Source organism: Melopsittacus undulatus, chromosome 16 (assembly GCF_012275295.1).
Source record: "Melopsittacus undulatus isolate bMelUnd1 chromosome 16, bMelUnd1.mat.Z, whole genome shotgun sequence".
In the NCBI taxonomy this organism is placed as follows: Eukaryota; Metazoa; Chordata; class Aves; order Psittaciformes; family Psittaculidae; genus Melopsittacus; species Melopsittacus undulatus.
This window is the reverse complement of record NC_047542.1, coordinates 508955-525063: the sequence shown is the minus strand read 5'-3', so window position 1 is coordinate 525063 and position 16109 is coordinate 508955. Positions and strand designations below refer to the sequence as shown.

Below are 16109 nucleotides of genomic sequence, written 5' to 3'. Positions count from 1 at the left end.
CTCCCAGTGCAGTGGTGCCCCCGCTCTATCCATCATCCCCCCCCACTGTCGGTGCTGGGACTGCCCTGTGCCACCCACCCCAGAGCACCCATAGGTGCTGGAGCTGGCACCCTTTGTGATGTACCATAGGGGTGAATGTGGGTGCAGGGATGCTTGCTCCAAGCCCCTGTGTCCAACCTGGCCTTGAACACTGTTTCTCTGGGCACTCTGTGCCAGCGCCTCAGCACCATCCCAGGGAACAGCTTCTGCTGTATCTCCAACCTGAACTTGCCCTGTTTCAGTCTGAACCCATCACTCCTTGCCCTATCCCTACAGTCCCTGATGAAGAGCCCCTCTCCAGCATCCTTGTAGCCCCCTTCAGACACTGGAAGCTGCTCTGAGGTCTCCATGCAGCTTCCTTCTCCAGGCAGAACAACCCCAATGCCCTGGTGATGGCTCAGCCCAGCCCTGCAGCAAAAGGGATGCTGAGATGCATCGAGTATCTCAGAGACAGATGGCAGGGCCTGGAAATACCCTCAAAATGTCTAAGAATTCTCCTTACCCCCCTTAAAAAGTGTCTAAAAAGGCCTGAAATTTGGGATTGTTTGGAATAGTCTCTTTTTCTCCATTAAATATTTTGCCTTAGCCTGGAAACCAGGCTAGGTTTTAGGATATTTAAACTGACATCACTGTTCAACCGTGTCAGCCCATTGATACAGATTGAATATCCTCCTCTTGTTTTATCAGAGTCGATAAGATCAGTGTTGAGGTTTCACATGTTACTTGGCAAAACCATGGAGAGCTGGAATCCTTCGGTGGGTGCTCAGCTCCATTGGAATTATGTCTTTCCACTATCCCAAAGTAGGAAATTCCTCCTGATATAAGACTTTACTTCCTGCCAGTAGCATGGGGCAGGGAACACTTTATGCTGGGGATCATAAAGAACCCCATTGCTTTGAGAGACCCCTCCTCAGCTTTGGCCTCTTCTGCAAACATTTTGGGTATCCCCAAAGCATTTAAGGAAAACCAACCTTTTCCTCTATATTCCCAGACATAGAAGGTTTGTCTCCCACTGTCCTCATTTGAAGTTTCACTGGGGTGGGTGAGAGGAGGACCAGGGCAAGGACAGGATGGGTGGGATGGCTCCAGGGCCTTGAGGAGGGAAAGGAATCCCTCCAGCCTTGCTGCAAGCCTGCTTCTGCAGGGAAACAGGCTTCATATGGAGCAACCAACCTGATCCCGTTGTCAGATACCTTCTGAGTTTGGAGGCCCGACACCAGGGACCATTGCAGCCCCATTGCAGTTCGACCTGAAGCTGAAGGGCAGCCCCTGCAGCCCCTGCTGTTCCTGTGGGGCTGATGCCCATCAGTGAGGAAGCACCAACATCTTCCAGGGACTCAGCATGTCCAGCGGGAGAGGGGAGCTGCTCAAGTCCATCTAAACATGTGTAAGGTTGTCCACTTGTAAAAGGCTGATCACAGGGGACCTGTAGGACCACTTGGACCTATAGGGACACTCTATAGGGTGTGTGCTCCCCATACATTTCTCTGTTGGTGTCACCCCCTCCATGGCATCCCATGGGGAACCACTTGAATTGATGGGAGGATATTTGCTTTGAATTTGGCTTCAGTGCTGCCCTGCCCCATGGTTTCCAGCCTGCCCCCTTCCCACCTACCAGCAGCTCTGGGGGGTGCCCATAACCTCGGGTGGTAGCTAATAAAACAGCCCTCATCTTGGGGCAGCTGATTGTGGTTTCTGAGCTGGGGATGGAGACCCAAGACATCCTCATCATCCCATCAGCTGGAGAGGAGGGATGGGAAGACCCTGGGCTCCTGCTGCTGGCCCCCCATGGCAGCACCCGATGCTGAAGCCCTGAATCCAGGGGTCCTGCTGCCCAATCCCACTCCTGCCCTTTCCCCCTCCTCACTCCAGGTCCCAGCAGAGGAAGAAACCTGAGACTGGAGCAAATGGCATCTGAAGCAGCCCGGTCCCTGCTCAGGTCCCCGGGGCACGGTTGTGGGGAATGCAGCGCCTTTGTCACCGGCTAAATTTGGCTCCTCTGTGCTCTGAAAACAATCCCAAGGCAGCTGGGAGGAAAGATGCTGGAGGCCTGGCCCCGCGGGGGCTGTTGCCTTATAAAGGTCTAACGGGGCCGGTATAAAGCCTCCTCCTTGGGGCTGGGAACAGATCCACTGCTCTGGGAGCTAGGGAAGGGGAAAGTGTCCTTGGAGGGGGCCCTGAGAAGAGTGGGCATAAGGGAGGGTCTCCTGGGCTCGCTGGGATGTGACTGGTGCTGGACTAACACGATGGGACTGTGTCCATCACCCCCATGGCTCCAGGCTGGGGGCTGCTGCATCCTGCCCCCTGGGCACAGCTCCCACCGTGGTACCCAGGCACAGGGAAGGAGCTGGGAAGCCGGCTCTGCAGGACAGGGGCAGTGCCTGGTCCCCACCATGGCAGCCACCTCGCACATGCAGCTGCGTGTCCATGACCATAATAGCCCCCGGATTAAAATGCCGGGCATTGTCCCTGCTGGGATGGGAATTGTTTGCTCCTAAACTTGCCCCTAAAAATATCCCTGGGAACAGGTGTGGGCTGCGAAGGGACACAGGGCATGGGGCTTTGTGGGGTGCAAGGGGGCAAGACTGCAGCTTTGGTGCTGCTTTTTGGGAATTCCATGGGGAAAATATGGCTTGGGAGGGGCTGGGAGTTGCTTGAGCATCCCAAAGCATGGTGCTGTGCTGGGTGAGCCTGAGTGCTCCTGTCCCCCCCAAAGTGGGGTCTGCCCCATCCTTGGTCCCAACCGATCATCTGGATGCACCTTACCACCCCATGGCAGTTCCTTGCCCTGCTCCATGTGTGCACCATAGTGCATGGGGTCAGCACCACACGAGCTCTCCCCCCCGCCTTCATTTTGTGAAAGGAAAAAGGAAAAGAACTAAAAGAAGCATAAACCCAAGGAGGTTTTCTACCAAGAAGCTCAGTGCAGGGTTTGGGGCTCACGGGTTTGCCTCCTGGCACAAGACAGGGTTTTTGCAGCCTATCTGATGCTGGTTTACATGGGAGAGGAGCAAGGCAGATGTGCCATGAAGAGCACATCTGTGTGATGCATCATGGTCATGTCTGTGTGCTCACACACAACACGCATGCTCACACACATGTGCTCACACACTACATGTGTGCTCACAACATGCGTGCTCACACAATACACACACACAACATGCGTGCTCTCACATAACACATGTTCACACACAACATATGCTCACACACAACACGTGTGCTCTCACACAACACGTGTGCTCACACACAACACACACACACATAACATGTGTGCTCTCACAACTACACATATACACACAACACACGTGCTCACACACTACACACATACACACAACACCTGTGCTCACACACAACACACGCTCACACACAACACATGTGCTCTCATAAGTACAACATGTGTGCTCTCACTCAACACACGCTCACACACATCACACATGCTCACACACTACACACATACACACAACACGTGTGCTCACACACAACATACGCTTACACACAACGTACTCTCACACACGTGTGCTCACACACAACACACACACACATAACACGTGTGCTCTCACAACTACACATATACACACAACACACGTGCTCACACACTACACACATACACACAACACCTGTGCTCACACACAACACACGCTCACACACATCACACATGCTCACACACTACACACATACACACAACACGTGTGCTCTCACACAACATGTGTGCTCACACACAACACACGCTCACACACAACACACGCTCACACACAACACATGTGTAAGGCACTGGGCAGCCAGCCTGGTGTGATTCCCAGGCACAGGATGCTCAGCACACGCGTGTGCCATGCGCGCTCCTGCAGCCGCAGGTGTGTGCATCCCATCCGAGCCGTGCCGGCGCCTGCAGCCAACGCGAGCACACGCGGGGGGCTCGGGGCTATTTTTACCGGCCACTCGCAGCCCGGCTGCGCTTCCACCCTGCCCCTTCCAGCGCCGGTCCCCGCAGTGCGCGGCGCTCCCCAGCCCAGCCACACAGCACCCAGGTAAGGCTCTGCCCAGTGCGGGTCCATGGGGATGCCTCGGACAGAGGGTGCGATGGGAAACGGCTGCTGAAAGCCCCATTGTGGGAGCTGCTCTGGGAGCGTTTGCCTGCTTATCCCAGTGTCTCTAGGAGGTGAGGCTCCTGTGGGATGCCTCTGGGGTGCGAGGGGATGTTGGGAGTGGTGGGGGTTGGATTTATGGTGCTGTTTCTTGTGAAGTTTCCCAGGATCTAATGGTTTAATGAGCTTTTTAAGCTTTTCATGGCTGGGGGTGGACAAATAGTGCGGAATAAACTCATCCCGGTCCTCTTGTCCCCGTCAGGGAATAAAGTCTCGTGGATGCTCGAGGTCCAGCTGGAGCCCAAAAGTCCCTGCACAAGGCTGCTGGGGATGTCTCACACTCCTGGCTGTCCCTTGGGAAGCCAATTTAGGGCTCTTTGGCCTTAAAAATCAATTGACCTTGGTAGAGGTCGTTGGTGTGAGGGGTGGTGTGGGTCCCACCTTCCAGGGGTGCCGGCTGTGCTCCAACAGGGAATGCTGGAGACGCTGAAAGGCTTTGCCCAGTCGCAGAGAGCCCAAAGGCTTCTCTGCCCCCCCCAGGGACAAACTGGAGCGAGCAGCTGAGACCTGACCCACTCAACACACCAGGGTCAGGAGAGAGGAGCTGCCTTCCCTGCCTGTGCTCCTGTTGTCCCCCCAGACCCCTCCGCACAGGCTCTGGCTGCACCCAACTGATGTGGCTTTGGGGAGAAAAAAAGCTTTTGGGATATTTTCCATGTAAACCCAGGTCAGGCTCTGAGGGAGATGATTCCTGCTGGGATCTTTCGGCATTTCCCACACAAACTCCATTCCTTCAGGCTATGGCAATGGGGGGGGCTCGGGGACAGGACAGCTACAAGTGGATGCAGCCGGGATGTGCACTGGGATTTGCTTGGCAAAGGCTCCATGAATCTGGGAGCAGCTGTTGGAGACCAGACCTGTTGCTTTTTCCTTCCCCCAGCAGGAATCTTTGGGGTTCCAAATAGAGGGGAATGCAAAGAGATTAAAGCAAACAAAAAATGCAAGGAAATTGATTAAATCCACCACTGGAAAATACTGTTTCTGTCTGAAATGTGGGATCAGCTCCTTTCTCCTGGTTGGAAAGAGTCAACGATTGAATTGGTGGGCTTTTCCCCCCATGCTTCTCTATTACTTAGGTTTACACAGTGCCTCAGCTTCTTGGCATGGGAGGGAAGTGCTGGAGGCAGTGGTGGGAAGCAGTGCAGTTGGGAATGCTGGAGGCAGTGCAGTTGGGAATGCTGGAGGCAGTGCAGTTGGGAATGCTGGAGGCAGTGCTGCGAAGCAGTGAAGCTGGGAATGCTGGAGACAGAGCTGTGAAACAGTGCAGTTGGGAATGCTGGATGGAGTGCGGTGAAGAAATGCAGTTGGGAATGCTGGAGGCAGTGCTGGGAAGCAGAGCTGTTGGAATGCTGGGAAGCAGTGCAGTTGGGAATGCTGGAGGCAGTGCTGGGAAGCAGAGCTGTTGGAAGCAGCTGCCAGGGCATAGGATTACCTAGGACATTTAAACCATGAGCCCGTGCGTGTTTCACCAGCGCTGGGGCTGCCGCAGGGATCTGTTCAGCTGCTTCCCTGTGATGCTTTGTCCTTTGCTCTGCCACTCCTGAGATGGATTTTGGCTCCAGCACCCTTGTGGCTGCCAATGGGGAGCTGTGGGATGGGACGCTCCGAGCTCACATGGTGCAGGGACCCCCCATTTCTCCTTCTCTTTCCATCCCCACTCTCATCCATCCCCTCTCCCTGAGCCGGGGTGGGTGATGGAGTCCATGTGGGAGCAGCTCCGTGCTTGGGAAAACCCCTAAGGAGCAGAGCCCGAGTCCTGCAGGGCCGGCTGGAGGCAGGTTGGAGCTTGCCTGCAATGAGCTTGCCCCAGGTTGTCTTGGTGCTTCCCAGCGGGATGGAGTCGCTTCCCTCCGCTGACAGCACGGGGCAGCACCGGACCTCAGGACATCTCGTGCTCCGCGTTCGGGTGGATTCAGGATTTGCTCCTTTGTTTCGGCTTCTTTCCCTTTTTTGGTACGTTTTGCTTTTCCCTGCAGGTGAACAACTCGACTCCGCAATGCCAGAGCCGTAAGTAGCATCGCTCCCCTTGGATTCCATCAAATCCTGGTCTGGCCACAGGCTGCCTGTGCTGGCTGAGTGTCTGTGTTTGGAAGGGTTCAGCCGGGAGAGCAGCCCGTGCTCAAGACCTCTATGCCATTCCCATTGCAAAAACTACCCTTAAATCAAAGTCAGTAGTGATTCCAATGTCTGATTCCAAGCTTTTATAGATCCCAACATAGGGATCTGAGGTGGGCACCACCCGCTTTGCCATGAGGCTCTTTGTAGCAGCACATTGTGCAGGTAGAACCTATTCCCTGGGATGAACAGAAGGGAGAAACCTCCCTGCAGAGCTTCCACTGAGCAATGACACCGAGATGCCCCAGGTCTGCAGACCTGAGCAGGATCCAAGTATCTGAAGGGGGCCTATAAGGATGCTGGGGAGAGACTCTTCATTAGGGACTGCAGTGACAGGACAAGGGGTGATGGGTTCAGACTTAAACAGGGGAAGTTTAGATTGGATCTAAGGAAGAAATTCTTTCCTGTGAGGGTGCTGAGGCACTGGAATGGGTTGCCCAGGGAAGTTGTGAATGCTCCATCCCTGTCAGTGTTCAAGGCCAGGTTGGACAGAGCCTTGGGTGCCATGGTTTAGTGTGAGGTGTCCCTGCCCATGGCAGGGGGTTGGAACTGGATGATCTTAAGGTCCTGTCTAACCCAAACTCTTCTGTGATCCTATGATTCTACCCTGTGTGCCAGCCCCAGCTCCATGGGGACCTCATGAATGAGGCCTGAACTGGAGGGACTGAGCTGAGGCTGGCACAGTGGGCACAGTGGCCACGTTTTAATGGCATTTTGGCTTCCTGAGTAGTGGTCCTGAGCAGTGGCTTGGAACTGGATGGGCTTTAAAGTCCATTCCAACACAAACCAAGCTGGGATTCTGTGATTTTCTATCCCGTCTTTTTGACTCTTACACACTGATGCCCTGTTCTCTTCTCTTGCTCCTTATTGCTCCTTCCTGAATGCACGCCTGCCTGCAGGGAGGTAAGTGCTTCTCCTTTTGGTAGTGATCCCAGTGCTGCTCTGTGTTTGCTGTGAGCTTGTTTTCAAGGTTTGTTGTTCTTTTCCCCCCTCCCCTTTCCCCTAGAGAAAATCCAAGATCACAGCCTCACGCAAGCTCTTGTTGAAGGTGAGTCCTGAGGCTTGGAAACTCCCTGGGCTTTAACTTGCTGGGGAAAAGGAGCTGGCGTTGGGTGTGTGATTGGTGGGACAGCCATGAAGAGCAGCAGAAGAATGGCCCTTGGGGAGCAGCTCCCAGTCCCACCTCTTGTCTTCCCCGAATCCCTCACTCATGTGGGCTTTGTGGTCCATGCACCAAACAAACCTCCCCTTTGCTGAGGTGGGGAGAGACTCTGACGCCTTCAGTTCTAAAGCCACAGACCTCGTGTTTGTGCACCAGCAGCTCTGCAGCATCAGCTTGAGAGCTCCCCGGGTTGTGGCTTGGGAGAACCATTTAGTGCCCCAGCAGGGCAAACCCATGCAGAGGAAGCGCTGACATCAGCATCCATCAGGACCACCACCCCGTGGTGCCTCCGGCCATGCACCTCCAGGGCCACCACACGAAAGGTGCAGGGGTTGTTTGATGTGTGCTGCAGCAGCACAGGGACCTTGGGAGGACAGCTCCAGCAGGGATGGGGTTTGGAGGCAGACAGGCCTGTCCCATCCTACAGAGGCTACGTGAGGATGCTCAGGGGGAACAGAGGAGCCTGTCTGTTCACACTTGTGCCATTTGCTTGTGCTTGTAGAGCCTGATGCTGGCAAAAGCAAAGGAAGAGTGGGATCAGGAGATTGTGGACAAGCAGGCAGAGAAGGAGAGGTACCTGTCTGAGCGCATCACACCGCTGCGCACCACTGGGCTTTCCTTGAGCCAGCTCCAGGTATTTCTCAGGTCCAAGGTTGGAGCAACGTCCTTGGGGGCATGGAGGGGCATCGCTCACTGCTCTCCTCTTGTGCTTGTCCCCCAGGACCTGTGCAGGGAACTGCATGAGAAGGTTGAAATCGTGGATGAAGAGAGATATGACATCGAAGCAAAATGCAACCATAACACTCGGGAGGTAGGAGGCAGGATGGGCAGTTTGCTCCTGCGTTAACTCCCATCCAGACGGTAGCTTGGAGTCTGTCATGGACTGGGCTGAGCTTGGATGTGGGACACACACCTGGGTTATCTAAGGGTTGGTATTTGCTCTGCAAGACATCGCTGTGCCCAAGGTTCTTCCCAGCCTCAGGGAACTCCAACTGCCCACTGGGTCCACAGGCAACCTCCTCCTCTGACCCTCATGGGTCTGAGAGCTTCTTGTCGTGGGATGTCTGCAGGCTGGGAGCAGGCAATGACAGCAGCTCTGTGCTCAGGTGCACAGTGCGGTGCTGAGGATGGTCCTCATGGCTGCAGGAGAGGCTCAGACCCCTCCATGGCAGCGAGGGCTCCTTCACGTGGGGCAGCAGTGACCCCTGGCTCCTGCTCCCTTCTCCAACATGCAGATTAAAGACCTGAAGATCAAAGTGCTGGATCTCCGAGGGAAGTTCAAGCGGCCTCCGCTGCGCCGTGTCCGTGTGTCTGCCGATGCCATGCTGAGGGCTCTGCTGGGCTCCAAGCACAAGGTGTCCATGGACCTGAGAGCCAACCTAAAGTCCGTCAAGAAGGAGGACACGGAGAAGGTGGGTGGCTCTTCCAGAGGCACCTCCTAGGGATGCTCGTGGTCCAAGGGCCTTCGTGGGTTGTTGTTCATCCTTTGTAACCTGAGAAATAGCACAGGGCAGTCCTTGTGAAGATGGGACATTGCAGGACCACATGGGAGCAGTTTGACTGCGCCAGGTACCTGGTGGATGATATCAAGTGAGATTTAGGGCTGTGTCCATGTTGCTCTTCCCTCCCAGAGCATGTGGGGTCTTTCAGCTGGGGCTCCCTTGGCATGTCTTTTGTGCTGTCTTTGGTCTTGTAGGGAACCAGGAGAGCTCCTGTTCAGTGCAATCATGCCCAGAAAACACTCGGGAAATTCCCAAACCCAGATTAGATAAGGCAGAGCCAGCCCAGCAAGCGCATTTGGCTTGAGATGTATGGCCCACATCACACCAGCTTTGCAGAGATGTGAGAGAGGGAGGTCTCTAGCAGAGACAGAGAACGATGCCCAAACCTGTCTGGGGTTTGCAGGCACCCAATGGCAAGAGCTGTGCCCCTTTCTTAGGGCCTCCCTGCAAAGGTTTGGTCCCAGCTCAGTGGATCAGATGAAACCTCCATTTTTGACTGATTTTCCTGCCTTTTCCTGTTCTTGTGTAGCACATCTCAGCCCTTTGCATAGAGAACGGCATTCACAGCCCTCAGTGCCAGGCAGTGAATAGATCTGAGTTTAGTTTAGATGTCATGAGATGATTTTGGGGCACGGTTTGTAATCTATGGATGCTTGTGGGTTGGCAGAGCAGACACTTGGGCATGTTCCCAGAGAACACGTGGCAGAGCTGGGACCTATGGAGAGGGTGTTTGCAACAGGGCAGCGACCTTCCCTGTGCTGCTTGGGGCCGAGGGCTCTGTGCAGTGGGGTGGGACAGTGTGGGGCTGCTGGACACCCCATCCATGGCCACTGCTACTCCTGTCCCTGCAGGAGCGCCCTGTGGAAGTGGGCGACTGGCGCAAGAATGTGGAGGCCATGTCAGGGATGGAGGGAAGGAAGAAGATGTTTGATGCTGCCAAGTCCCCCACTGGCCAGTAAGAGGTAGGGCACTGATTCTGTTTCTCCTATGATGTCCCCTGCTCCCTGCAGCACCCCTGGTCTGTTACTGTGACCGAAAACACAGAGGAATTACCACCACTCGTTACAGAACAGTCATCACAGGCCCCATTCGCACCCCATGCATGGGATGGGTGACAAACATAGAATCATGGAATGGGTTGGGTTGAAGGGACCTTAAAGCTCTTCCAGCTCCAACCCCTGCCACGGGCAGGGACCCCTTCCACTGGAGCAGCTGCTCCAAGCCCCTGTGTCCAACCTGGCCTTGAGCACTGCCAGGGATGGGGCAGCCACAGCTTCTCTGGGCACCCTGTGCCAGCGCCTCAGCAGCCTCACAGGGAACAGCTTCTGCCTAAGAGCTCAGCTCAGTCTCCCCTCTCTTGGGCAGGTTCAAGCCATTCCCCTTGGCCTGTCCCTACAGGCCCTTGTCCCAAGCCCCTCTCCGGGTCCCTGCAGCCCCTTTAGGCACTGGAGCTGCTCTCAGGTCTCCCCTTCAGGAGCCTTCTCTTGTCCAGGCTGAACAACCCAAACTCCCTCAGCCTGGCTCTGTAGTTCTCCAGCCCTCAGAACACTGCCAGCAGCTCTCCTCTCCTAGCTTGTCCCCCCCAGCTCTCCAGCATCAGCTGCCCATCCCACACTGCTCCTGCACAGCCTGGCCATCGCTGCCACCAACTCCAGCTGCTTTCAGCAGCCTGAGAACTCCTCCTTTGGTCCCACTGCTCTGCTCTGTTTCATTTCCACAGGAGCATCGGGAAGAAGAGCCTCCCCACCCCTGCTGCTGCCACCCTTTCCCCTGCTGCCCCTTTGCTCTTCACACCCTTACCCTGAGCTGCAACGCATGAACAACTGTGTGGAAAGGAGATCTGAGCTTCTTCCTCTCAGCTCTGCCATCAGCCCTGCTCCCCCACTGCCTTGGCACTATCACCCCCATGGGCCATGCTGTCTCCAAGGGGGCACTGCCCACCCTTCCCCTTCCACCACTGCAGAGAGGCCCTGGAGGTGGCTGCTGGTCCTCCCAAACCCCCATCCTCCAGCGGTGCAGCCTAAGATGTACCCCCCCATGGCTGCATGTGTATTAAAGGATGGTTTCCCAGGCAGAGCATTGTGTGGACTTGTCACTGTGGAAGAGTTGACCGGGGCGGAGCTGGTCCATAGCCTGATGGGGAAGATACCCTGGTCCTTTCCTACCCACTAGAATGTCCCTGCACCAGGTCTTGGGTGATTTATGGGAATACTTCTTGCATGGTCATTAGCACTGGGGCTGCCACAATATCCAGCAGCTCCTTCACAGAGAGTTTGAGACTCGGTAGGAAAACTCTTCCCAAAATTAGGGTCAGATCAATACCCATTATCTCCTTTAGCAAGCACAGATGCTCAGACTTTGTCTTTCCACCTGACCCTCTATCCCCATCAGCATCCTAGCAAGTGGGGCCACAGTCACCACTCCCCACATGACAGGAGCAGTTGCAAGGCACACAGAGCCTTTTCCACCCATTCTTCCCTTTCCAAGCTCAATTGGAGGGAGCAGCCACATCCCAGCACAGTGCAGGGACTTGATGGCCACTTGTCCTCACCCTGTGCACCTCGGGACGGGCTCCCTGCAGGCACAGCAGGTCTCTGTCTTGGCCAACCCAAGTGACTGCTCTCAGAGGGGATTGGGGATGATGCATGGTGGGGTCCCAGGGTGCTGCCATGGCCCAGCCTGTCCCAGCACCAAGGGTTCTGCTGCCATCTCAGCCCTCCGAGCAGGATCCGTGCCGAGGCAGCGTCCTGGGATCTCACTGTGCACGCTATTCCCTAAAGGGAACTCACACACTCAGCAGCAATCCTGGCAGAGGAAGAAAGATGTATAGGGAGAGGCAATAACTGTTACCTGACCGACTGGTATAGCTGGAAAATGCAAGAGAGGTTTCATGGAAACAAAGCCTTCTTCAGAGCTGGAACAGGAGCAGACAATGGCAAAGCCAAGTCCGGGTCGAGAGGAGCTGCTCTGAGCTTAGTGCAATTATGCTAATTTGGTAATTAAAGGAAAAAAGGGTGGCATTTGTGGGGTGGGGAGGGATGGGTGTGAGATGAAAGGCAATATGGGTGCTGTGGGACCAGGCTCTGGTTGGTGCCCGTGCCCAGCTCATCATCGGGTCCTGTGCACTAAGGCACCCGAAACTGCTACAGAGCAGGACCTCAGGGCTCACCAACATGGCCCTGCAGTCACCTAAGAGCCAGTCGGGGTGTGCTCAGCAGGGTCCACATCGCACCCATCAGGCTATAGATGACTTTGCATGGCTGCCTTGGGTTGTACAATGAGAGGGTTGAGAGGAGATCACAACCCCACAGCTCTTTGCTCTGCAGGCTCTCCTGCTTTGTCAAAGTATGATGGTCACCAGTCACCATGTCCTGGTCTTGGGAAAGCTAAGTTTTATGGGTTGCAGTTGTATTACAAACATGGGAACCCCCATCTCTTTACAGGCATTGGATCTCGAGGGGAAATGCAGTTGTCTGCTCTGAGCATGTGCCTCTTTGGGTTGGATTGGGTCAATGGGAACCAAGTCTTCCCCTCCACCTCTGCTCCGCAGCTGCTTCTGTGGCTCTGGGACAGCCGTGAGCCCAGGTCCCCCCTTGGTAACAGGGGCAGGTTGAGCCTTTCATCCTAGGATGTGCCTGTCTTCCCCTGCAGCCCCTCTGCTGCTTCCCTCCTGGGTGACCATAATCTTGATTTCTTCTCTCTGAATTAGAAGGCAACCCTACAGCAATCCATTTTTACTGATAATTCATCCCAAATGGGGGACTCACAGAGCTCTCCTTAGGGAGAGAAGCTGATGCTGGAGTTAATGACATGGTACTTACTGGCAGCAAACCTGCATGAATCAGTCCTTGAACTGAGCAGAGCCCTGTCCTTACCCTCCTCCCTGTTGTTTCACTGCAGCCAAGAGCCCCCAAAGCAAAACTAAACAAAGCAAAGCAAAAAGAAGCTTGAAATTGCAGAAATGGCAAATTCAATTGGACAGTAGAGAAACCCCCAGCATGGGTCAGTGCAGTGATTTGCTACTGGAAGGGTTCTGCTGGTAAAACTGCAATGAGGGAGATGCAAAGGGCTTGGTCTGATGTAACCCATCATCCCTGGGATATATGGGATATCCCTCCCAGTTGGTTGTTAAATGGTCCCTTCCTTTCCTGGGATGCTCTGCAAACTCCTTGCTCACTGGTCCTGCCCAGAGACATCTGAACTGTGCCCAGATACTCCCCTGAGCACACGTGCAGCTCAGCTGGTGGCTGGACCTGCAAAGGGAGGAAGGGGAGGAGGATCAGTGGTGATGGGGAACCCTGGCATGGAAAGGACTGAGGTTTATCCCATGGGCTCTGCAGAGCAGTGCAGGACACTGCCCTACACTGGTTAATGCCAGGCTGCAGGCCCTGGTGGCAGAGGTTAAACATTACCTCCCATTGCCCCCCATGGCCTCTGCAGTGCTGCTGGTGCAGGATCAAACCCCCGCTGCGGCTGAGCAGGAGGTGACAGCACCACATCAGCAGGGTTATAGCATAACCACCCTCACCCTGTGAGTCATCATGTCCTCTGTGTCCCCTGCAGTATAACATGGGGAGAAAGGGGTTTCTTCACCCCTATTTTCACCTCCTGCAGCATTCCAGGTCCTGCAGCCCAGGGAGGAATGGAGCAGGGATGGGGCACAGTGCTTGGCACATCCGCCTTGTCCATCCTCCCTTGCTGAGGGAGGATGAATAAGCCTTTTCCAGGCCATGGAGCCCCATGGCACAGCCCAGTGGGGAAGCTTGGGCAGATGGTGCTGCTGACTCCGCTCCAGCACCAGCAGTGTGAGCCTGTGGAGCCAAGGGAGGAGTGGAGCACTGGCTGATGCTGAGGGACCAGCACAGGCCAAAAGATGAAGGTGGAGGGTTCACCACTGGGCCCTGGGGCAAGGCTGAGGAATGCCCTAATGAGAGCACAGCTGTGGAAACTGGAAGCTCTCCACTGCCCTATAGCTAAAGAAACAGGCTCTGCATCAGGATGAGAGATAGGACACTGATCCCAAGGGAAAAAACCCAGCAAACCCTTGCTGATACTGGTCTAGCTCCTTAGTGAGTATTAATGTGTGACTTCTGATCTGTATCAGACGATGCAGATCAGCAGCTTGAACCTGCCCGAGGGGAGACTGAGCTGAGCTCTTAGGCAGAAGCTGTTCCCTGTGAGGGTGCTGAGGCGCTGGCACAGGGTGCCCAGAGAAGCTGTGGCTGCCCCATCCCTGGCAGTGCTCAAGGCCAGGTTGGACACAGGGGCTTGGAGCAGCTGCTCCAGTGGAAGGGGTCCCTGCCCGTGGCAGGGGTTGGAGCTGGAGGAGCTCTAAGGTCCCTTCCAACCCAAAGCAGCCTGGGATTCATGAAGATCTGCCCTCCCTGAGCTCCTCAGGCAGATGCAGTTATTCTGGCAGAGCCATCCTATGAAGCAGCTGGAAAACCATCCCTGGGCAAAGCAGGTACCCAGGGAGAAGTGAGGTTTTACACTAGAGCCTTGCCTGTGCACAGTAGAGTCCTGTTGTACAACTCCCTTTGCCAAGAGCACATAACTTTCCTCTCCTGGTTGTAGATCTGGGACAGCAGATACGACAGCCTGTTGTGTACAGCACATCTGGATAAATGCCAGACTTGTTCCCCTGGACATTCCTTTTGTGCATGGATTCATGGCTCTGCCTTACTTCACCTTCACCTTTGTGGACCTGCAGTTTAGTCTGGCTTTGGTGATGAGCTCAGGGTGGCCATAATAGCCTTTGTAAAGTGAAGTCCTGTCTCACTAAGCACCTGGTATTTGCTGGATGAGCTTGTAGATAAGGGACACCTTGTAGATAAGGGTTTTCCTGGATTTCCAGAAGGAAAGACCTTTAGGTCACCCATTGTTAAGAGGGAAAGTCCAAGCAGAGGTAAATAATCAATTAGCAGATTGGAAATGACAGTGAGATAACAAACTGCTGCTAATTCTTGTGTATTTGGCATAGCAGAGATGGAGACTGATGATGCAGATGTTCAGAAAGATCTTGCAGGACTTGGGGTTCAGGGATAAAATGTCAAGGGATATTTGAGGAATATATAGGGAAAAATCCAGTGGGCTTCATATGATGATGGATACATATATATATATACATACATATATATCTCTATATATTGTATATATAGGCTCTGGGCTGGCTGTTGCCTGGTTGGGAATGTGGTGAACATGAAAAAACATGAGGAACATCAGGGAAAACATGACCTGAATGCTTCGTGGCAGAGAAAGTCTCAACCATGAGAGGACAATGTTTTGTGCTGCCAAAGTGTCCAGCAGGATCCCATCCGAATTAAAGAAGGGGAGGGAAGAGGGAGGATGCTGAAGGATGTCTTTTACACTAACAGTTTTCCTGGGTTTGAGGGAAACCAGGCAAATCCATGGAGGAGAAACCCACTGAGGGCTCTTCAATAAAGAGGAAACCACATTGAGCTCAAAAGTCTCTGAGCTGCAAATCAAGACTAAGGGACTGTAATGGGTGAATACCATCCTCTGCCTAATCCCCACCCTCTAAATGCCTGCCTGGAATGTCTTCATCTCAAGAGGAATCACAGACTATAAGGCTTTATATCCCTTTGCCATGTGGATCCAAGCTGGGGGTGTTCTCTCACTAGGTTCCGTCTAATCCTTTTTAAACTCCCATTAGGTCCTGCTCTTCAGTGATGTCCTTTGGCAACGAGTTTTGCAAGTGAAGTGCTCCCCTGTGCATTAATCAGGCAGGTTTATTGCTCTCCAGCGACGTGCTCGTGCTGAACCACTCTGTATGGTTTGTCTGCAATTAGCAGGACGCTCACAAAGTTATTGAAGTACTTTCCTTCTGCCATGACTCGCTGAGGTGAAAGACAACGGGTTACACCAACAGGAAAGAGCAACAGAGACCAAGCCCTGCTCAGAGCACTTTCACTTGACGGGGCTATCTCTTAGAAATGGGATTTTAATCAGGAACCTTTGATTATAATAGCTCCTTTGATTACTCATGGCCCCGGCACACCCCTGTGGGTTGGAGGCGAGTGTGGCAAGCCCAGCCTTACAACCAGTGCTTGCGGGTGGTGGATGGATGATCTCACCGGGATCAGAGGCTGGATTAGTACTCAAGGGGTCCTGGGTGACTTCTACAGGCAT

General features: G+C 54.2%; 1 protein-coding gene across 6 annotated transcripts; it reads left to right on the top strand.

Annotated features, from left to right (window-relative positions):
- Positions 1 to 3751: 3751 nt before the first annotated feature.
- TNNI1 (troponin I1, slow skeletal type) lies at positions 3752 to 11034 on the top strand. 6 transcript variants are annotated; one of them, XM_031054619.2, is made up of 7 exons: positions 3752 to 6138; positions 7303 to 7344; positions 7961 to 8092; positions 8180 to 8269; positions 8694 to 8870; positions 9812 to 9922; positions 10681 to 11034. In XM_031054619.2, exons 1-6 carry the CDS (start codon positions 5977 to 5979, stop codon positions 9917 to 9919), a joined length of 711 nt encoding a protein of 236 aa, XP_030910479.1. In that variant the 5' UTR covers positions 3752 to 5976; the 3' UTR covers positions 9920 to 9922; positions 10681 to 11034. The 6 variants fall into 6 exon arrangements, with proteins under 6 accessions (XP_030910479.1, XP_030910483.1, XP_030910482.1 ...); XM_031054620.2 differs by having other exon boundaries at positions 4241 to 6134; XM_005140801.3 differs by having other exon boundaries at positions 4241 to 6188.
- The last annotated feature ends 5075 nt before the right edge of the window (positions 11035 to 16109 follow it).

Coding starts and splice junctions, on each gene's coding strand:
- TNNI1 (XM_031054619.2), top strand. CDS start 5,977: ATGAGCTTGCCCCAGGTTGTCTTGGTGCTTCCCAGCGGGATGGAGTCG. Junction 7,345..7,960: donor CACGCAAGCTCTTGTTGAAG/GTGAGTCCTGAG, acceptor TTGTGCTTGTAG/AGCCTGATGCTGGCAAAAGC. Junction 8,871..9,811: donor AGAAGGAGGACACGGAGAAG/GTGGGTGGCTCT, acceptor CTGTCCCTGCAG/GAGCGCCCTGTGGAAGTGGG.